The sequence below is a fragment of the Oryctolagus cuniculus genome, chromosome 15, assembly GCF_051225735.1.
Source record: "Oryctolagus cuniculus isolate XC-2025 breed Fujian yellow rabbit chromosome 15, ASM5122573v1, whole genome shotgun sequence".
In the NCBI taxonomy this organism is placed as follows: Eukaryota; Metazoa; Chordata; class Mammalia; order Lagomorpha; family Leporidae; genus Oryctolagus; species Oryctolagus cuniculus.
Window position 1 is genome coordinate 8123397 of NC_142881.1, and position 22089 is coordinate 8145485.

Here is a 22089-nt window from a genome sequence, read left to right on the forward strand (position 1 = left end):
GTGGACCCTTGGCTTTAGCCTGGCCCAGCTCTAGCTATTGTGGGCATTTGGGGAGTGAATCAGCAAAAAGGGAGACCCCCCTCTCTCTATCTCTGTGTGTCTCTATGCCTTTCAAATAAATAAAAAATAAAAACTTAAAAAAAGAAAAAATACCTACTTCAGACAAGTAGTTTCCAGAGTACATGTTTTTATTTATAGATGCAAAATACATCACCCTTCCACACACACGGCAGCTGTAAGCTCTGCACGTGAACCCTGACAGGGAACCCCGATCTCCCGACTCACAGCCTCTGTCCCTCAGCGGAGGGCTCCAGCCTGCCAGGCGCTGAACCAGCCCAGAAAGGGACAGGGGAACCCGCCGGCTCAGAAAGGGGTATTTAGTAAACACACGTCCAAAGCTACAATCCTAACAAGGAACAGGCCAGTGCGACTTTCACTTTCCTGCTACTCCAATGTCACATGAGGGCCTCCATAGACACTAATTTCACACAAGCAAAACATCTCATTTTTTAAATGAAAAGAGCAATATAAGAAGTTAATGTCTGAAATGAAGGGTTCCAGGTCCAGGTACTCAATTTTCCAAGAACAATCAAATGGGAAAAAAAATACTGACAGACATTCTTAAGTATTCTTTTCATACTCTCAAAATCTAAAATAAAGTCTTCGTATAAATTAAAATAGTACTTCAATCAAACATACAATACAAACTAAAGTTTTGCATCGGCAGTCTTGTAGACACTTTGAACACTTAAACATCAGAGGCATGTATAAATTCCTGTAAGAGTGAGAAATACCGCACACAAACCTCCTTCATGACCGCATCGTGTGAACTCCTGGTGTACACAACTGGATTTGCAGTGACGGGCGCGGCGCAGATGGACACTGAGGTCACGTTAGGCAAGACGGCGATCCTTCAGAGGACTCTGAACACCTGCCTCTCAGGGCGCTGGGTCTGGCTTTGCAATAAATACGCAATAAATACCCCCGGGACACGGCGTGTAGGGCAGCGCTCATCGCTCTCCATTGGAAAGTCTCTCCCCAGAGTCGCAGCGCGGCAGAGGCAGCCGGGCGGGCGGGGCGCTGGGGCTCTGCAGCAGCTCCACCACCACGGCCAGCTGGCGGTCCACGTGCTCCTGCAGTCTGCGCACCCGCTCATCAATGTAGTCCATGAGTTTCTTTTCCATCAGCTCCATGTTTTTGGAAAGAATCTTCTCCAAGTAGGAGCAAACAGGCTGTGTTTCCATTCTAAAAATAAAATGAAAAAAAAAAAAATCAATTTTCCCTAAAAGTGTGTGAAAAACCCGAGGCCATATGGACAAGCAGTCAACACACACAGTTGACATGTGCCTGCACAACTGTTCTGTCTCCGTGTGCCACCTGTCCAGGTTCCACGATGCACGCACAATATGTAATCATAGTCTTGAATGCCCAACACATTCTGATTTGTTTAATTCTTTAAATAGTTACGAAGTACACAACCGAAGATGAACCCTTAAAGAAAATGGCTGCAGGCGGGTCAGGGTTGTGGCACAGTGGGTAAGCCACTGCCTGCCAAGTGGGCATCCCATACGGGCCCTGGTTCCTGTCCCGGCTGCTCCATTTCTGAGCCAACTCCCTGATAATGCACCCTGGGAAAGCAGTGGAAGATGGCTCACACGCTTGGGCCCTACCCCTCAGGTGGGAGATTCAGAAGAAGCTCCTGGATCCTCCCTGGGCCTGGCCCAGCCCTGGCTGTTGTGGCCACTTGGGGAGTGAACCAGCAGATGCAGGATCTCGCTCTTTCTCTCCAATTCTACCTTTCAAAGAAAACAAAAAGCAACCTCAGCATACTGCTTTTTAAGAATTCCTTTTTTTTTTTTTTTGGGCCAGGCAGAGTTAAGACAGTGAGAGAGACAGAGACAGAGAGAGAGAGAGAGTTGTAGACAGTGAGAGACAGAGACAAAGGTCTTCCTTCTGTTGGTTCACTTCCCAAATGGCCACCATGACCGGCGCTGCGTCGATCGCAAGCTAGGATCCAGGTGCTTCTCCTGGTCTCCCACGCGGGTGCAGGGCCCAAGCACTTGGGCCATCCTCCACTGCACTCCCGGGCCACAGCACAGAGCTGGCCTGGAAGAGGAGCAACTGGGACTAGAAGCTGGGGTGCTGGCGCTGCAGGCAGAGGATTAGCCTAGTGAGCCACGGCACCGGCCAAGAATTCCTTCTTAAGTCAAGAGCTTTGACCTCTGCACTGCCCAGCTCCCCCGGGACATCTACACTGCCAGCAGCACCATTCTTGGGCTCTGGGGTCATTATTAAGTAAAACAGACTGAACTGCCACACAAGCCACGGCTGGCCTGGTGACTAACACGGCTACCGAGGGAGAGCGGGTAGGTGACGCGTGCACTCAGAGACGCCAGACAACAGGTTCATATTCCAGGCAGGACAGAGGGGGATGACAAGAGACCCCATCACACTACTCAGAATGGCGTGCGACAGAACACTTGTGAACTGTTTATTTCTGGAACGTTCCCAGCTGCATTCTCAGCCCATGGCTGACTGTGGGGAACTGAAGTGAAGCCAGGGAGGAGGGAGAGGCTACTGTGGTTCTAAGCCAGATGTTGCCGTGCAGGTTCAGGCAGCCTCCGTCAGCATCAAGCTACAGAACTCTCCTGCACCACAAGCTCTGCCTGTGCTCCGGCCTTACAGGCACCCCCCACCCGGCCCTCCGCAACCCTGGCAGCACTGGCTTCTTCCCCAGCTGGGGACGCTGCATAGATGCAGTCATGCGCATGCCGTCTTCTGCGAGCTTCTTCACTTGGCGTAATCCCCTGAGCTGCTGCGGGCATCAGCTCACTGTTTTCTGGGCGAGGACTCCTTGGTGTGTGCTCTGCTTGTTTCACCGCTGGACAAACACGGGATGCGTTGTTTTTTCCCACTTGCTGGCTATTCCAGGTAACGCTGCTATGAACCACCAGGCACAGCCTTCTGTGTGGACAGTCTCACGTCGTGAGCGTCCAGCAGGGCAGTGTGACTTCTGCCGTATGTGCTAAGTCTGCTTAGTTTTTTGCTGTTATTTTTTTTTGACAGGCAGAGTGGACAGTGAGAGAGACAGAGAGAAAGGTCTTCCTTTTTCCGTTGGTTCACCCCCCAATGCCCGCTGAGGCCGGCGCGCTGTGGCCAGCGCATCATACTGATCCGAAGGCAGGAGCCAGGTGCTTCTCCTGGTCTCCCATGAGGTGCAGGGCCCAAGCACTTGGGCCATCCTCCACTGCACTCCCTGGCCACAGTAGAGAGCTGGCCTGGAAGAGGAGCAACCAGGACAGAATCCGGCGCCCCGACTGGGACTAGAACCTGGTGTGCCGGCGCCGCAAGGCAGAGGATTAGCCTACTGAGCCACGGCGCCGGCCCAGTCTGTTTAGTTTTTTAAGAAACCTGACAAGCTGTTTTCCAAAACTGCTGTGCGTTTAACAGCCTCGCCAGCAACGTCCGAGAGGTCCAGCCTCCCTGCACCTTCGCAGCGGCCAGTGCTCTCGTCATTCTTCTTCCACCCCGAGGCTGTGGCGGGTGACGAGGACGCAGCTGTTTCAATCTGTCTGTTTTTCTGAATGTCTGTACCACAAGTCTGCAGTCACGTACTGGAATTGTTTTCTCACGTTATTCCAGTGACTTTCTAGCTTAAAATTTGCAGGCAAATTCTCCTTAAGAGAATATCAACTCCCAATATTTTCAAGTGTAGGCTATTACATCAGAAGTCCTAAAAACTCACAATATTATATATACTTCACAGTCAAGTTTTAAATCTTTCATACTGACAAAATTATTAGAAAAGTACACACAATTCTGATGGGGAAATGAGCAAGATCAAAAGTGGTTTTCTGGGGCCAGTGCTGTGGCTAACTTGGTTAATCCTCTGCCTGTGGTGCCACCATCCCATAGTCCCGGTTGCTCCTCTTGCAGGCCAGCTCTCTGCTGTGGCCTGGGAGTGCAGTGGAGGATGGCCCAAGTGCTTGGGCCCTGCACCCCATGGGAGACCAGGAGAAGCACCTGGCTCCTTGCTTCGGATCAGCGCAGCGCCGGCGATAGCGGCCATTTGGGGCATGAACCAATGGAAGGAAGACCTTTCTCTGTCTCTCTCATTGTTTATAACTCTACCTCTCAAATACAAAGAAAAAAAAAAAAAGAGTGGTTTTCTTTAGGAAACGATTCTACTAAAACAACATGGGAATAGAAGGAATCTCACGTGTTCAAAACAGATTAAACGCATGGCTATAATCCACACGGCCATTGAATACGCCCTGAACTACAGGATATAGAACCACCTCCCACCCACCGACGGAATCTTGAGCTGACACCCAACAGTCAAGGGCTCCCAAGAAATACACAGCCAGCTAATGAATTCACCTCTCTCTCCCCCTCTCCATTTGTAAACTTGAAACACTGGATGAAACAGTTGAGAAAACTATTCTTTAGGGAATGGTGTTGTGAGTCAATGGATAAAGCCACTATTTGAGATCCTTGCATTCCTCATCAGAGACTGATTCCAGTCCCAGCCGGTCTGCTTCTGATTCACTTCCTGATAACGCTCCTGGGAAAGCAATGCAAGATGGCCTGAGTGTTTTTTCTTTTAAGATCTATTTATTTATTTGAAAGGCAGAGTTACAGAGAGGCAGAGGCAGAGAGGAGGGAGGGAGAGAGAGAGAAAGAAAGGTCTTCCATCTGTTGGTTTACTCCTGCAATGGTTACAATGGTTGGAGCTGTGCTGATCCGAAGCCAGGAGCCAGGAGCTTCTTCCAGGTTGCCCACACGGGTGCAGGGGCCCAAGGACGTGGGTCATCTGCTGCTGCTTTCCCAGGCCAGAGCAGAGAGCTGCCACAGCGCCTGGCCCAGTACTTGGGTCTCTGCTAGCTATGTGGGAGACCTGGATGGATCCTGGCTTCAGCCTGGCCCAGCCTTGACTGCTGCAGCCGTTTGGGGAGTGAACCAGTGGACAGAAGCTCTACGTCTCTTCCTCTCTCATTCTGCCTTTCAAATGAATATTTATTAACTGTTCTGGATTATGCAAGAGACGTGGGACTACTGACAAGACATTATAGGAGTAACAGACTTGGCTTGTTTCTCTGCTGCTTCTGTTTCTTGCAGGTCAGTCCTGAGTCAGCCACTTGCACCTGCTCTTTCCTCTGCTCTCTTAGCCTCTACTACTGCGTCTGAGGGCTTACCCTCTCCTATCTTCTGTGGCTTTGTTCCCACTTGTGGAGGAGCAGGTTTAGCTGGCGACCTTGCTGGTCTCTTCCTGGGGTCTTCCTTCACCACCCCGCTCTGCACCGATTCAGGTCCATCACACAAACTTGCATGTGCTGTAATTTTATTTTCATTCAGTTCTACGTATTTGCATTGCCTTTGAGACCTCCTCTTTGAATACGCTGTTTAATTTATAAGGGTTTGGAAATTTTCTTTTGGTCTTTTGGTTATTGACTTCTAATTTGATTTTATGGTCAGAGGATATTCTATTTTGATTGTTTTTAATTGCAGGAGTTTGGATTTAAATTCTTTTTAATTTGTGGGGATTTGGTTTATAAGCAAGGGTGTGGCCCACACCAGCGGGCACTGGAGAAGGAGGCACATTCTGCTGTTGCTGCGTGTCCTGTGAATTTCACCCAGACGCTGACGGCTGACGGCTGACGGCACTGTGCAGTTCTCAGTAGGCTGCTGAACTCCAGTTGTGGAAATATCTACTCCTATTCGGTCTATCAGGGTTTGCTTTATGTATTTTGAAAGTCTGTTGTTTTGTGTCACCATACACTGCGGTGTGATGCGTCACTCTTGTGTTCACGGTGATGCTGGTGAGATCAATCTTTGCTGTCAACCGTGTGAAAGTACAGCCGTGCAACTGCGTCAAGTATCTGAACACTTGATAATAAGTAGCTATGCACTGTATTTTGTTATTTCTGTGTATTCATTTTACTTATTAAAATTTTTTATTGTAGAACAGCACGCCGCATTACACTGCATCGGCCTCAAATATCCTGTGTTTACTGCATCTCTTGGTGCACCAAGAGGCCAGGTTGTGTGACTGACCTCTACCACCAGGCTGTGCAGCTGTGTTCAGGGTGTCAACAGCACCGTGCAGGTGTGCTTGGAGGTGCTCACACAGCGCCACAACGTCCCAGCGACGCGGATCTCGGGCTGTGGCTCCATCCCTCAGCGGTAAATAATCATGATCTTAGTTTTCATTCATGCCAGGATGCCTGTTTCATTCCAAAAGTGTATCTTTGCTGGTACAGAATCTGTGACTGACAGTTTTTCTTTCAGGACTTAGAAAAGCTGTCCCTTCTTCCTGGGCTCCACTTCAGATGAAGCCAGCTTTAAGCGTCCCGTCTTTCTGGGAGGCCTGCTCAGTCTTCAGGGCTCAGCAGACTATCATGTGTTCTGCGCAGATTTCCCTGGATCCACCCTGAGTAGAGTTCATTCCGCTTCGGGAACCCTTCGTCAGTTTTGGGAAAACGCCAACCGTTTTGCTGCTTTGAGTAGGTTTGCAGCCCCACACGCCGCCTCCTCCCCCTCCGATATTGGCCCAGAATTAAAGGCCTGCTGTCCTCCCCTGCAGAGGGTGACATCTGCCACTCAGAACCGAAGCACCACGTGCAGGAGAGCAGGGGTGGACGGTCCGCTTCCTGGCTCTGTCCACACCACTCCCACGACGTCAGGAGAGCAGGGGTGGACGGTCAGCGTCCCGGCTCTGTCCACACCACTCCCACGTGCATCAGGAGAGCAGGGGTGGACGGTCAGCATCCCGGCTCTGTCCACACCACTCCCACGTGCTTCAGGCGAGCAGGGGTGGACGGTCAGCGTCCCGGCTCTGTCCACACCACTCCCACGTGCTTCAGGCGAGCAGGGGTGGACGGTCAGCTTCCCGGCTCTGTCCACACCACTCCCACGACGTCAGGAGAGCAGGGGTGGACGGTCAGCTTCCCGGCTCTGTCCACACCACTCCCACGTGCTTCAGGCGAGCAGGGGTGGACGGTCAGTGTCCCGCCTCTGTCCACACCACTCCCACGTGCTTCAGGCGAGCAGGGGTGGACGGTCAGCGTCCCGGCTCTGTCCACACCACTCCCACGTGCTTCAGGCGAGCAGGGGTGGACGGTCAGCATCCCGGCTCTGTCCACACCACTCCCACGACATCAGGAGAGCAGGGGTGGACGGTCAGCTTCCCGGCTCTGTCCACACCACTCCCACGACGTCAGGAGAGCAGGGGTGGACGGTCAGCGTCCCGGCTCTGTCCACACCACTCCCACGTGCTTCAGGAGAGCAGGGGTGGACGGTCAGCGTCCCGGCTCTGTCCACACCACTCCCACGTGCTTCAGGAGAGCAGGGGTGGACGGTCAGCGTCCCGGCTCTGTCCACACCACTCCCACGTGCTTCAGAAGAGCAGGGGTGGACGGTCAGCTTCCCAGCTCTGTCCACACCACTCCCACGTGCTTCAGGCGAGCAGGGGTGGACGGTCAGCGTCCCGGCTCTGTCCACACCACTTCCACGTGCTTCAGGCAAGTGGACGGTCAGCTTCCCGGCTCTGTCCACACCACTTCCACGTGATTCAAGCAAGTGGACGGTCAGCTTCCCGGCTCTGTCCACACCACTTCCACGTGATTCAGGCAAGTGGACGGTCAGCTTCCCGGCTCTGTCCACACCACTCCCACAGCGGAACCAGAGTGCGGCTGCTGTGCTCCGAGTTGGTGGAATAGCACCTCCCATCCAGCGTACTGACCAGGGCACCACCGCCTTTTCCCACCCAGCAGGGAGGGCGGGCTCGCAGGCCTGTGCCACTGAGCAGGAGCTGTTGAAAGGCTGGCTTCCTCAGGACTCCCTTTACTGCATCTCGCGCTAGAAGGAACGGGACTCGTTCAGCCGCTTACATTCTGTGCCCACTGCTTGTCCCAGGTTGCAGCGTCGACTCCTACTGTACATGGAAGGCCAAACACCACTCTGTTGTGCCTCAAATCCCATGATCTGTAAGCTGTCTGATTCTTCATCCTCCCTTTCAGAGTATTTGCAGGTTTGCTGTGTTTAGGGATTTTTACCACATAAGGAAGACCGTGAGGAACGGGATATGCCACGTTGGCTGCACCCAGAGGAGTCTTCAGCGGTTTTTAAAACCCAGTTAAGCTTTCCTTTTCTCCTTCTTTGTTGCCATCCTGTGTGACAACCACATCACTGCTGCCCACCCACCACCGAGAGTTACTACTGTCTTCCCACGTCTGTGGCGAGAAGGAACGACCTGTTTTCAACAGATTACTAAATTTCTAAAATTTTAACACTATGGAAGACTTAAAAAATCCAACACATATAAGTATCTCACTTTACACATAAAAAAACTAAGCTAAAAGATGTACACAATAAGGCAAAATACACAAGCCAGGAGTGTGATTGGAGTCCTGAATTCTAGTACAGGGCAACGTTTTAACACGTTACATCAATGGAAAGTATGGGGGAAAAACAAAATACTTAGCTATTTTGCAATCAAGCCAAGACAGCCAAAAACTAAACTATCAGACCACAGTATAAGGGCCTATAAACTGTAATTAAGGGGTAGGGAACCTTTCTCTGCAGAGGGCCATTTGGGTATTTATAACATCACCTGCGGGTCATACAAAATTATCAACTTAAAAATTAGCTGACTGCAGATGCACTGAATTTCAGATACTGCCCAGGGCTGCCTTGGCAGGGCCAGGCCAAGTGATTTCACGGCTGTGCACGGCCGTGGGCTGCAGATCCCCATCCCCTCTGTAAATAGCTAGGAATGGAGGTTTTTGATGACTGCAACATCAGTCCAGGCCAGACAAGATTTACACGGAAATCTGGTAGGACGGCGGGGAGGTCAAATCAGGAGCGTGGACATTCCCCTGGTCCCGCTCCCTGAACTCGGACAGCACCTGCCGCTCTGAGGCTCCTCTGCTGAGTAGTGACGGAACACACGCGCCGCGATTCTGGAGCGGTGCTTAGACACCAGCGTTCGCGTCCTCGGAGGCTCCACCTCCACACCTAAGAAAGGACTTACGCAAGTGGCGCTCGGCCCTCCCGGCGCTCGGCGGCTCCGGCCACGCGGACACGGCTGAGCTGGCCACACAGGGTCTGCAGGAAGGGCAGCACGCTGGGCTCGTCGCCTGCCTTCTCTGACACTGCAGTTCTCAGCTCACTTGCGAGGGCGGAGCAGGTCTGGGGCTCCGTTCTGCACCCGTCCAGGGCTGCCGCGTTTTCTCCACCATGCACCTGTGCGCTTCCCGCGGTGTCACCGGGCGCCAGTGCAGTCCCGACAGGCACAGGTGTGCACGCTGACTTGGCGGGGGCTCCCGCGGGCGCTGGGGACTGCAGCGCGCCCAGATGCTGGTACCCAGGGCTCCCCAGGACCGCCTGCAGCTGCTCCCCCACGGGAATCCGGTTCTGACAAGGCAAGGAGGAAAGGCGAGCAGTGAGACTTGTGCGGCTGCTCTGGGCGACTCCCCGGGGAGGCACTGCCCGCTTGACTGGCTCAGGAAGCCAGGCACACAGCAACAGTAATCCCAGCACTCAGTGGGGGAGGCCAAGGCCAAAGGGACCCGGCCACGGCAATCAGCTTCTAAGGGACAGGGCGGGGACCGGACCTCAGGCCACCCACCCCCACGGTCAGGGCTCTTTAATCCCTTCACCGCAGTGTCTTCTAAAAATATATCCCTGGGGGCAGTGCTGCGGCGCAGTGGGTAAAGCTGCTGCCTGCAACGCCAGTATCCCATATGGGCGCCGGTTCTAGTCCCAGCTGCTCCAATTCCAAACCAGCTCTCTGCTATGGCCTGGGAAAGCAGTAGAAGATGGCTCAAGTCCTTGAGGCCCTGCACCCACGTGGGAGATCCGGAAGAAGCTCTTGGCTCCTGGCTTCAGCCTGGCCATTGTGGCCATTTGGGGAGTGAACCAGCAGATGGAAGATCCTTTCTCTCTCTTTCTCTCTCTCTCTCTCTCCCTCCCTCCCTCCCTCCCTCTGTGTCATTCTGTCTTTTAAATAAAAAATAAATCTTAAAAACAAATATAATACGGGGATGTAGATGGTGAGAAATGCATTAGGGACAGACAAGGACGGAAAGGGAGTAATGAGGGCCAAGGAAGTGGGGGCTGGGGAGACCCTAATGTCAAGAATCCTCTAGCTCCATTCACTGCTCCACACGCTGGACACCTGAGAAATGTTAACCTGTTGTCAATTTAACTTGTTCTACTGAATCCAAGTTTTGAATAAATTTTAAAATGCCCCTGGATAAGACAGATTATTTATTGTTAAACTTAACAATATTTGAACATCAGACAACTTTCTTTTTCCTCTAGGGGCTTTATTCAGTCATAATGGAAAGACTCATTTATTTCTCTCTGATACCTCAAACAACAACAAAAAATGTATGGTATGGCCGGCAATAGGCTAATCCCCCACCTAGTGGCGCCGGCACACCGGGTTCTAGTCCCGGTCGGGGCGCCGGATTCTGTCCCGGTTACCCCTCTTCCAGGCCAGCTCTCTGCTGTGGCCCAGGAGTGCAGTGGAGGATGGCCCAAGTCCTTGGGCCCTGCACCCCATGGGAGACCAGGAGAAGCACCTGGCTCCTGCCATCGGATCAGTGCGGTGCGCCGGCTGCAGCGCGCCAGCCGTGGCGGCCACTGGAGGGTGAACCAACGGCAAAGGAAGACCTTTCTCTCTGTCTCTCTCTCACTATCCACTCTGCCTGTCCAAAAAAAAAAAAGTATGGTAGAAAACTGACAAATGGATGTAACAGGGAAAGGATGGGGAAACCCTCCCTTGTTCACTCCCCACATACCGGGAATGATTGGGGGGGGTCAAAGTCGGGAGCCAGGAACTCAACCCAGGGCTCCCACGAGGGTGGCACACTCAGCGACCCGGGTGGTGGCCTCTGCCTCCCAGGGTCTGCATTAGCGGGAAGACGGACGCAGCAGCCAGAGTCCAGGGTGAAACCAGAGGCTCGACGGGGACACAGACTGCAAACCAGCGCCCTGAGCGCAGGTCGGCACCCAGCCGTGCCCAGCCTCACTGCCAGGAAGCGCACACAGCAACAAGCACACGCCCAACACCAGCTCCGCGGCCAGCTGGACACACGTGGGCACAGCCACTGAACGGGCTCACGTCCTCACTGAGCAGGAAACTGTCCAGAGGAGATCTGATAATAAGGAACCCAGACACAGTGGGATCCTGGGGCCACAGAAATGCGGCAGAGCTGAGGTGGCCCAGGTCCCGGAGGTCAAAGTAAGGAGCCCGGGTTGGTTTTCAGTGAGAGGAAGTGGCTGGGGGCTTCACTCAGCACAAAGACGAAGGCCTGGGCCCTGTGGGTCTTTCTGGCTGCCATGCAGAGGAAGCGTGGTGGGGCAGAGGCCCAGTGAGGACTCCCTGCGGTGCTGAGCAGAGACGAAGGTGGACCAGGAGGGAGGCACAGACCCCACCCCGGCTGAGACCCTCCCTCCTGTGGTTCCTGGGGTTCCAACCCCGCCCACACTCCAGTGCATCAACAAGGAAGTACTTATAAACCTCTCAATATTTACGCTCATTGTTTAAATTTTCACATAACCCTGTGATTTTTATAGTACTATTTAGGTTTTGTAGATGGGAATTCATCCTTTTAAAAGTAAGAATCAGTGGCCGGCGCCATGGCACCATAGGTAAAGCCACCTCCTGCAGAGCCAAAATCCCATATGGGCACAGGTTCGAGTCCCAGCTGCTCCACTTCTGATCCAGCTCCCGGCCAATGCACCTGGAAAAGCAGTGGAAGACGGCCCAGCGCTTGAGCCTCGCACCCTCGTGGGAGACCTGGAAGAAGCCCCTGGCTTCCGATCGGCCCAGCTCCAAGACTGCAGCCATCTGGGGAATGAACCAGCAGATGGAAAATCTCTCTCTCTCTCTCTGTAGCTCTGCCTCTCAAATAATTAAATCTTAAACAAAACAAAAACAAAAAGGAGCATCACCCGCCCCAGGACGCAGGCCAGTGCGCGCCAGCAGCAGCTGCAGCCCCCGTGCGGTCAGGAACCCTCCCCTCGTGCTCCCTTCCCCCTGGTCCCTTTTCTTCCCCTGGAGGAAGGCAGTGTTCTCCACGGGGCCTCCCACCCCGCGTCAGTCTCCCCCCCCCAGTCCCTGCGGCCTCGCCTCTCAAACCTCCCTTCCGGCAAGCCAGGGCTCACTCCCACCCCATCCCATGTTTCCAGACGCCTGAGAACCCTTGCAATACCGCATCATCACTCTGAAAGTCAACGACCCACAACGAAGCTCCTCTCTCCAGGCCCCCCTCCCTCCAGAAATCAGCGGCGTGGCTGTCCTGCAAACCTCCCCGCACGGGACGGTCCTTGGCGGTCCAGGCCCAGCGGCTGTGCTGTCTGAGCCTCGCACAGCCCAGGTCAGTCCCTGACTCTCGTCTGGAGGAGGGCCCGTGGGGGTGCCCTTCTCGCAGTCCCACTGTCTTCTGATTCCACGGACACGTTCCGCGGAGCCGATCTCCAACCACAGGGAGACCTGCACACACCAGACAGCACACAAGCTCTCACCACCTCGCTCCATCCTTTCTGCCTCCCCGCCACTTCTTCACTCAGAAATGACCTTGTACCCACGTCCTTGTCACACCCCCTTCCTCCCGCATGGGAGGCTAGAGCCCCATCTGCAGTGTCTGCTCCGCCTCCTGGCCCCTCCCTGCCTAATCCCACTCCTCTAATTCCGTCTCCTTAGTAGTCTTCCCAAGTCGTCCTCCTCCTTCCCCACGCGCAAGCTCTGAACTGGAAAAGCCTTCCACCAGGAGACTGACTGGTCACTCTGGCCCCCTCCGAGGCCCTGCTCCACGAGAGGCTGCCTACGGAGCACAGCGAGGCCAGCGACAGGAGCCCAGACTGCGAGGACTGCAGCCCGCACGCGGGGCAGGAGGGCGAGTCCCCAGATGTGGATTTATGCGAGCAAACGAGGGAAGCTCTTTCATCAGAGTCAAGACTTAAGGTGACATCACGCGCTGCCTTGTTAAAGGCCCGGCTTGGGAATTTTTAACAGGCGCGGACAGAAATCCACCTGTACTCACCTGCTGCTGAAACCGAACCATATCCATCAGCTGCTGGGCACCCGGCGATAACTTGGAGCCCATGGACCGCATCATGGTTTGGACCTTGTCCAGGTCTATCCTGGACCCCAGAGCAGGAGAGCGTGTGGAGGAATTTGCCGGAACCGACCTCACGTGCACCACAACTCTACTGAGGAACACACACTGCTTCTCACCCAACGACAGCAACTGTCACAAAACAGAAGTTCAGGGACATCAATTCTATTAAACAATGTCCATTCAAGGTCATTTCTGTGTATTAAATATCAAACTCAGGAAAACAACTACAAGCTTGAAATATATTTTCATTTTACGTTTTCTCTAAAATAAGTCAGAACTCCCCATTTATTATGTGGTTCAGAAGAGTAATTTATATATAACTATCATTTTCAAGCTAAAAACAACGCATTAAATGTACAAAGAGTGTAAAGTTCATCTGCTCACGGAACTGAAACAGACTAAGGCCAAGGAGAGACGTTAGCACACTGCAGCGTGCTACAATATTCTGCTTTCTAAGCTCACAGCCCTTCTCACCAGCAAATGAACAATTCTATTTGCTGAGTCGGCGTATTTTCTGTCTTGCTCCACTGCACCACAAGCAACATGATCAATTCTTACTGATCATGTGGGACTTCAGGGTTTACGGGAAACCATCTGTTTATTCAATGTCCCCATCATCTTTTGAAGCCCCTTCATCCTGCTGATTCCCGACGGCCAGTACAGGACCTGGCGTCACGGTGTGCCAGCGCTTGCTGCAGACACCATGTTCACTAAGCAGCCTGGGAGGCTTCCTAAAGCAGTGTCTCAGGACGACTCATTCTCCGAGTCTGCTGCGTGCCTTCCGTACGAATGAGCCGTAAGTGATTAACCCTGCAGGAGGCAATGTGGAGGAAAACGAAGCAGTGATTTTCTTCAGCCCCTCGTTCACCGCCGAGATGAAGAGGTTTGCCCAAGGTTGCCGGCTCGGCAGCAGCAGGGTGGAGTCCATACCTGGTCTGATTTCAGGCACAGTACTCTGTCTACACGCACTAAAGTTCATTTCAGTGTCATTTTTTATAGTCAAGATTCCAATCCACGTCCCTTCAACGTCTGCGGTGTAGACACTGTAATCTCTGAAATTCTGGCTTATTTTTCTTGATATGAGGTAGCTAAACCCAAAATCTGGTTTTGTCATCATAGTCTTATAGACAGAGATAAAGGACAGAGTTGGACTAAACGGTTTAAGAAAGTAACAGTAAATAAGTACTTCTTATCCAAAAACACTGGGAGTCAAATTAGTTAAAATATGTGTGGAGTTACCTTTATTTTACAAGCACGAGCTGATGATTCCAATTTTAAGTATTTTTTGTAGAAAACAATTTCTTGTTCGCTAAAAACAAAATAGAATTAAAGTTGTTTTCACATTCATAGGTTACCATTTGTGGGCACTTACATTTAAAAATCAACAGTCTCCAGGCCATTACTTAAATCCTGAGATTCACTGTGCCTGGGAGGGGACAAAGGGCAGGCCCCACGCTAGTGACTGGATACTGACACTGGATCTGCCAATTAGCACTCTGTGAGAGAATGAAAGAATCCATATAAGACCACGCAGCATGCAGCATACAGCAAAGCTCCGTGAGTGGCCACTACTTCTCCCGGGAAACACGGGACGGCTCACATTTCGCGTGATATTCAGGAGAGATCATTACAGAATTCTCCTTCAGGGAGCAGAGAGAATATCAAACTGTGGATGAGGCAGGCTGCTGCACACGGGCGTGGGCACCACTTGTAATGGTTTTCCTTCCAAACAAATGTGTTCAGAGATCCAGACTAATCGCCAAACTCACTCCTGGAAAGCAAAGCAGGGCGAGCTGACCGAGCGGGCAGCGCACCAGGGACCGGCCAGGGCACTGCAGCAGGGACTCGGGCAGACTCTCACCTCTGCAGGACTCGTGTTTCAGGGACGCTGGGCTCACAGAAGTCAGAGCACCAGACAAGCGCAAGGAACCCCCTGCGCACCGTCCCCACCACGCCGAGCGCTCCTCGCTGAGACTCACTTCCCCACCCTTTTCGGAACACACCTGAGCCTTCCTCTTCCTCTCCCGCTGTCTTGGCTGCTCCCACTCTCGCTCTAAAACCACAGCAAACTGCGTCCTCAAGGAGGCCGACTCCCGAGGGCACCGTCTTCCTACTGCCTCTTGTACTGTCCCCTGGGCAAGTCCTGATTGAAGCGGGTCAGCCGGCAGCATCCCAAGGACGCCCGTGTCGGCCTCAAATCACCTCCTCTGTAGCTCCAAATGTCCACAGCCCTGAAAGCTGACTAAGCCCATCTCGACTGCCCTCCAGATGCCAGGGTCTACACTTCTGTGTGCACAGGGTCTACACGGCTGTGTGCACAGCGGCAGCTTCCCCTCCCCCCACCACGGGCCAGCACCAGCGGCAGGAGGATCTACACATTCCACAAAGGTCGAGGAAACTACACCACTCGCTCAGAATATTCCAGAAGCACAGGCACAAACCTGCCCCTCGGGACGGAACCGACGCTCTCGCCCCTGCTGGTTCCACAGTACTCCTGGCCCAGGTACACCTCCATGTTTCTCGCTGAGCTCACGACGCCGACGGCTGCCACGGCGTCCCCTCCCTCAGGGTCACACAGCAGGTACAGGAAGCAGGGGGCCTCGTCCTGGCTGCACTGGCTCCTCTCCAAACGCACCAGACCCTGGCTGAGGACAAAGTCGGGAAGCCCTGCTCAGCGCGGGCTCGGGGCACTGCTCCCACCGCCCACAGGCCGCGGGCGTCTCTCAGGGAACTGCATTTTATCTGAGAGGTGGGTGGATAGAGGTAGACAGGTAGACAGGTAGACAGATAGATGGATGACAGATGATAGATGATATAGATAGGATGATGGAGATGACATAGACAGATGATGGATAGATAATAGATGATATAGACAGACGATAGAGATGACAGATGATGGATACGTAGACAGATGATGATAGATGGATAGATAGAAGATAGAGATGATTGATAGGGATGATAGATGGATGATAGACAGATAGAAGGATGATACGCCGCTATAATCTCACGCCTGGTTCCCTCCCCAAACGCTGCGCCAGGCTGCAGCCAGAGCCTGGAGCTCCTTCTGGTCTCCCAGGTAGGAGGCGGGGAGCCCAGCACCTGAGCCCCCAGCCCTGAGCCCGCACCTGCGGCCCGGGGCGCGCATGCGCAGGAAGCTGCCCGGGCAGCCGGCGGGGACGCGGCCCCGGCTCCCAGTGGCGTCCGCGCCCCCTGGGCCGGCGTTCCTGCCCCCGCACTGCCCGGCCCGGGCCGCCGCGGGCTGCGGCCGCACCCACGGGACACGGAGGCCGCAGACGCCGGGTTCCCGGTCCTCCCCGGCCGTCCCCGGCCTCCGCACCTGACCCTCTGCTAACTCCGTCAGTTTCCGGGGCGCCCGCAGCGCGCACGGAGGCCGGCGGAGGACGCGGCCCGGGACGAACACGCGTCTCTCCGCCACGCAGGGCAGCGGCGCCCACGCCGGGCCTCCGGGACGCACCGCGGTCGCGCGGGGGCTCGTTCGCTGGCCTCGGGCTGGACGGGTGGGTCGAGCCCCGCGGGAGGGAACGCGGTGCGCGGCGACCAGGACCGGGGGAGGCCCCGGCGTCGCCCACGCCCGCCCGCACGCCCCGGGCCCGCACCCTCTGCCCTCGCGGCCGCCGGCTCCCCGCACGCCTCCCGCAGCAGCGCGGAGCCCCGGCCCCACCGCCGCAGCGCACCCCGGAGCCGGCGGCGCCAGCAGCTCCTCCCAGTCCGGGTCCCGGGCGTCCACGCCAGCCCGCAGGAGGACGAGGCTCTGGGTCAGGACTCCGCCGGCGGCATCCCAGGAGGCGGCCAGCGTCGGGCGGCGGCCCGGCTCCCCGGCCTCGCTGCCGGCGTCCATTCTGCCGCCGCTGGACCAGACTAACACCGGAACCTCTCTGCCAGGGCTGAGTTTCCGCCCGTGCAGCGAGGAGCGAGGAGACGGTGCGACTTCCGGCTGCACGCCCGAAATCCGCCACTGGTCGCCCCTGGGGGAGTCCTGCAGGCCCCACAGACGCGCATGCGCAATCCCGCGGTGCTCAGGAACGGCCTCCAACGACAGGGCGCGAGATCAGGGCACGGGCATGCGCAATGGCAGCGCCCGGTCGCCCGAGCAGCCGGTGCGCAGGCGCGGTGCGCTGAGCGCGGAAACGGTTTGGCGTGGGGGAGTGGAGACAGCGGGGGTGAGGGTTGCGGAGGAGAGTGTCGCCTCGTCGGTCCGCGAGCGCAGCGAGACCACCGTGACGTCAGGGTTCTCCGGGGGATGAGGGTCTCCTTCAGCCCGCGGTGGGGCGGGATCGGGGCGTCCTCGCAGGTGCCGCCCTCTCTCTTCCCCACTCGCGTTCTGCCCGCGCGGGGCGATGAGGTGCACGGGCAGGGTGGGCTTGGGCGTGCCGGCCTCTGCAGCCGGGTCTCCACTGTCGCAGGCCTGGCCCCGGGGAGCGCGGGTTAGAGACGCGGTGGTGCGGGCGGAGAAACCTGGGCTCGGGCTCCCCCGGTCCTCCTCTGGGCGGAGGTGGTCGTGGCTGCCTCGGCGGCCAGTGGGCGCGGGGCTGCGGCCCTCGGACACGGAGAATGTCCGTCACGAGCCACTGTCACGGGGCCGGAGCCGGTCTCCAGCCGGCGGGCGTCTCCCGCACTCCCAGCTCAGGGTGCTGCGGGTGTGACCAGCGGCTTTGCATCCCCTCAGGTGGGGGCAAGCGTCCACTCAGCCGGCAGGGAAGGGGCTGGGCCCTGGGGAGGCCGGAGGTCCGGGGTCCAGGCCACCTCGTGTGACCTGGCGGCTTTAAATCGCAGCTCAGGGTGGGTGCAGTCTTAGGACCGGAGCGGGAGAGGGGGCCGGCCGTCTCCAGGAGACCCCCATCCCCAGGAGACCCCCAATTCAGGACCCCCATCTCCAGGAGACGCCCAATTCAGGACCCCCAATTCTAGGAGACCCCCATCTCAATGACCCCCATATCAGGAGACCCCCCCTACCTCCGTGAGACCCCCTTCCCCAGGAGACCCCCATCTCAATGACTCCCCATCTGAGGAGACCCCCCCATCCGCAGGAGACACCCCATCTCAATGTCCCCCATCTGAGGAGACCCCACCACCTCCGTGAGACCCCCATCTCCATGAGACCCCCATCTCCAGGAGACCCCCATCTCTGTGCGCCCTCCCATCTCTAGGACCCCCACCTCCAGAGCCCCAAGCCATCAGCACACACGGGAGCCCCGTCCACGGGCGCCCCGGTAGGATGGCCCAGTGAACAGACACCCCGCCTTGGAACCCGCGCACTGGTGGAAGCCGGCGACCCTGCGGGCGCCCCGCCTGAGCTCCTCTCGGTTCAAGCTTCCTCCGCTGCTGCCAATCGAATAAAAGTTTCTTTTCTAATAAAGATTTCTGCCTCTTTGCAAACTGTTTCCCGGCTCTTTATTCTCTACTAGTTTAGGAAAAGAACCCAGGAGACTCGCTCCGGCCACCGCCCTCCCCTCCGCGACCGCCAACACTCCCCATGTGTGATTTTTACAAAGATTATTTGAATGAGCTACGGAGAGGGAGAGAGCAAGCGAGCAAGCTGGTTCACGTCCCAGATGGCCACCACCAGGAGCCAGGAGCTTCTTCCGGATCTTCCAGATATTTAGAATTTTCCAGCTTTCCAGCATTGATTTCCAATTTAATGCCATTGTTGTCTGAGAACGTACATTGTGTAATTAGCAGGGCACTTCAAAAAGCTCATGAGACAAGAAAAAGCAATTAAAAGTTTATTTTGGTGAAAAAAAAATTGAACTCCGGAACTCCTCTTTCTGCTTTTTTTTTTTGTCTCATGAGCTTTTTGAAGTACCCTCCTAATTACACAATGTTCTCAGACAACAATGGCAAGAAATTGGAAATTAGTAATGGAAAGCTGGATAATCCTGAATATTTGGAAGTTAAACTACCCACCTCTAAAGCACACGGTTAAAAGAAGTTCAAGAGAAATTCAACAATATTTTGACTTAAGTGAAAATACGAGCTATAAAATGTGGGGCCCGGCGGGAGCGGTGCTTACCGTGGAATCTCACTGAGCAAGCGCAGAGGAGGAACGATCTAGAACCAGCTCTCCACGTCTGCTGCAGCAGAGACAGGCAGCGCCCCGTGTGGAAAGCAAGCAGAGCTGACAGGAAGGGAGACAGCGAGGCGCGTGGGTCTGCCGTGGCGCAGAAACCTCGCACTTCCCACGCAGGCCACGCAGCCAGGGCCTGAATCCCTGCCGCGTGAGGCGAGGGCGCGCTGTGGGTGAGGGGCTGCAGGATCCGCCACGGCCGCTCTCCCGACTTCTCTGCCATAAACCGGGACTTCGCCTCCCACCCTGAGAGAGACCTGAGGCTTCCTGCCTGCCCTGCAGAACAAGACCAGGGCAGTGAGCCCCGTAGCGTCCTGTAAGTGGTTGCTACGGCACAGCTCGCCGGCACATCCAGCCACTGTGTCCTGGTGCCATCCTTGGCGTTCACAACAAGGATGTTGGCACCTGCGGCTCCCCTGCCTTCCACCGTCTGTAAGTCACGGCCGTCTATCCAGAAGTGGATTGTTTAGTCTCTGCCGGTGGAATCCGTCAGGATTTATCTCGTCTTCGTGAGTGTTTGGCAGCGCCACGTTGGCTGCCGTCCTTCCAGTCAGTTTTGTGACGCACAAGATGGCACATGCGTATTTCTTCTTGCACGTGCGTTCTTCAGAAAAACAGTTTCAAAGCCGATGATGACGCCTCGTTTGTGATGCGGACGAACAGCAGGGAAAAGCCTGTTCACTTCCACAAGTAACCGTGGCGTGCCCATATGTGCCTGCTATGCTGGTGTTAACGATGTCCTGGCGACGAGCTTCATGTGTGGCGCTGGCTGTGAACCCGAGAGTGACTGGGGCGAAGGGAGCACTCCCTCTTCTGCGGTGCTGATAGCGAGCCGCTCACACAGCTGCTGTGTTCTCACCTGGGTCTGCGTGTGAGTGCAGCTGATGTGTTTTCCAGGAAGCCTGCAACCACACGATTATGCAAGACCAGCGTTAGAAAAGGCTGCAGCCTCCAGAGCCACCTGGCCAGGTGCCAAGAGAGGCAGAACGGAGCCGTGCTCCTCTGCCTCTGAATTTCATCATCTGGGGTGTGTAAACCTGAAAACAGTTGAACCAGGCTCTCCAGTGGAGTCAGTTAAGTCCTGCTTCCAAAAGGCCCGAAGTCATTTTTTTCAATTCTTTAAAGATTGATTGATTGATTTGATAGAGTTACAGAGAGAGAGGGAGAGACAGAGAGAAAAAGGAGAGAGATCTTCCATCCACGGTTCATTTATCAGGTGGGCACAACAACTGGGGCTGGTCCAGGCCGAAGCCAGGAGCCAGGAGCTTCATCTGGGTCTCCCATGCAGGTGCAGGGGCTGAAGCACTTGGGCCGTCCTCCACTGCTTCCCCAGGCGCATTAGTGGGGAGCTGGATCAGAAGTAGAGCAGCTGGGACTGAACTGGCACCCACATGGGATGCCAGCATTACAGATGGCAGCTTAACCTGCTGTGCCACATTGCCAGCCCCTGCCAGAGGTTTCTTTCTTTCTTTCTTTCTTTCTTTTTTTTTTTTTGACAGGCACAGTGGACAGTGAGAGAGAGAGACAGAGAGAAAGGTCTTCCTTTGCCGTTGGTTCACCCTCCAATGGCCGCCGCGGCCATCGCGCTGCGGCTGGCGCACCGCGCTGATCCAATGGCAGGAGCCAGGTGCTTCTCCTGGTCTCCCATGGGGTGCAGGGCCCAAGCACTTGGGCCATCCTCCACTATACTCCCTGGCCACAGCAGAGAGCTGGCCTGGAAGAGGGGCAACCGGGACAGAATCCGGCGCCCCGACTGGGACTAGAACCTGGTGTGCCGGTGCCGCTAGGCGGAGGATTAGCCTAGTGAGCCGCGGCGCTGGCTGCAGAGATTTCTAATATTAAAATATCTACCACTGGACGCAACATGGAGAAATATTTGCTGTTAGAGGAAAATGTTATGAGCACCCCATTTCTTTACAGCAATATGATTATAGATATTCTTTGTTGCTTTTATGGTAAAAGACATTTAAGTTTTATTTATTTGTTTGAAAGCATGACAGAGGGAGAGAAAGAGATTTTCTGTCTGCTGGTTCACTCCCCAAATGCCAGCAACAGCCTTGGCTGGGCAGGGCTAAAGCCAGGAGCCAGAAGCTCCTTCTGGATTTCCCAGGTGGGTGTCAGGAACCCAAGTAGTTGATCCATAGCCTGCTGCCTGCCAGGTGCCTTAGCAGGGAGTTGGATTGGAAGTAGACGTGGACTAGATCCCAGGAGCTCCAGTATGGAATGGGGGTGTCCTACGCAGTGGCGTCACCTGCTGTTCCACAACACTCACCCTGAAAATAATGTTTAAAAAAACTTTATTTTTGAGGTGGAGAGAGAAAGATATGGGAAGATTCTCCTCCACTGGTTCACACCCTCCAGCTCGCCCAGTGGCCAGCACCGGGCTGCGTCCAAGCTGGGGGCCAGGAAGCTGCAGGTCTCCCGTGTAGGCGGCAGGGACCATCTGTCACTGCTGCCTTCAGGTGTGCACTGGCAGCTGGATCAGGAGCTGAAGCTGGGTGTCAACCACAGGCAAGTGGTGTGGGCCACATCATCCTCGTCCTGTTTTTCCCCAGATTTCAAGATATTTATTATAAATTTTTTATGGTTGATGTTTTGGATTTCTAAACAAATCATCTCTTCAATAAAGATGTCCAAACACATTTGAAATGAAAAATTCTCAGCAAGGTTTCTGGTGTGCCATTGTCACTTTTTAAAAATCTAAGTGTAACGGTTGGATGCCTAAATGATCCTAAGAACTTCATATATAAAGCAGCTATGTGTGCTGTGATTTCTCTTTGAACATCTTTTACACTTCTTGCTTGTTGAATTATATATGCATGTATCCATATCCTCTATATCTAAAACACTCCTGGACCATTAACATAAACCAAA

General features: G+C 54.8%; 1 protein-coding gene and 1 long non-coding RNA gene across 7 annotated transcripts; one reads left to right on the forward strand and one right to left on the reverse strand.

Moving 5' to 3' along the window:
- Positions 1-170: 170 nt before the first annotated feature.
- On the reverse strand, positions 171-17040 carry LOC100353634 (ATPase PAAT). 4 transcript variants are annotated; one of them, XM_051837329.3, is made up of 6 exons: positions 16826-17040; positions 15572-15775; positions 14370-14439; positions 13053-13259; positions 9032-9414; positions 171-1245 (listed from the first exon to the last, which is right to left on the reverse strand). In XM_051837329.3, exons 1-6 carry the CDS (start codon positions 16987-16989, stop codon positions 1011-1013), a joined length of 1263 nt encoding a protein of 420 aa, XP_051693289.3. In that variant the 5' UTR covers positions 16990-17040; the 3' UTR covers positions 171-1010. The 4 variants fall into 4 exon arrangements, with proteins under 4 accessions (XP_051693289.3, XP_089169997.1, XP_089169998.1 ...); XM_089313871.1 differs by lacking the exon at positions 16826-17040 and adding an exon at positions 16468-16803; XM_089313872.1 differs by lacking the exon at positions 9032-9414.
- Positions 16510-18527, forward strand: LOC138845467 (uncharacterized). Of its 3 annotated transcripts, XR_016221484.1 has the most exons (3): positions 16510-16648; positions 17034-17248; positions 18299-18527. It is a non-coding gene; the product is annotated as an uncharacterized LOC138845467 (long non-coding RNA). The 3 variants fall into 3 exon arrangements; XR_016221483.1 differs by lacking the exons at positions 16510-16648; positions 17034-17248 and adding an exon at positions 17257-17442; XR_011382750.2 differs by lacking the exons at positions 16510-16648; positions 17034-17248 and adding an exon at positions 17268-17817.
- Positions 18528-22089: the final 3562 nt, after the last annotated feature.

Excerpts from the sequence above, each read along its gene's own strand:
- LOC100353634 (XM_051837329.3), bottom strand. The coding sequence starts at position 16,989 with ATGGACGCCGGCAGCGAGGCCGGGGAGCCGGGCCGCCGCCCGACGCTG. Across the intron at positions 15,776-16,825 it reads CTGGCGCCGCCGGCTCCGGG|CCAGGGTCTGGTGCGTTTGG; the intron begins GTGCGCTGCGGC and ends CTTTGTCCTCAG. Across the intron at positions 13,260-14,369 it reads CTCGTGCTTGTAAAATAAAG|TTGCTGTCGTTGGGTGAGAA; the intron begins GTAACTCCACAC and ends GTTTTGTGACAG.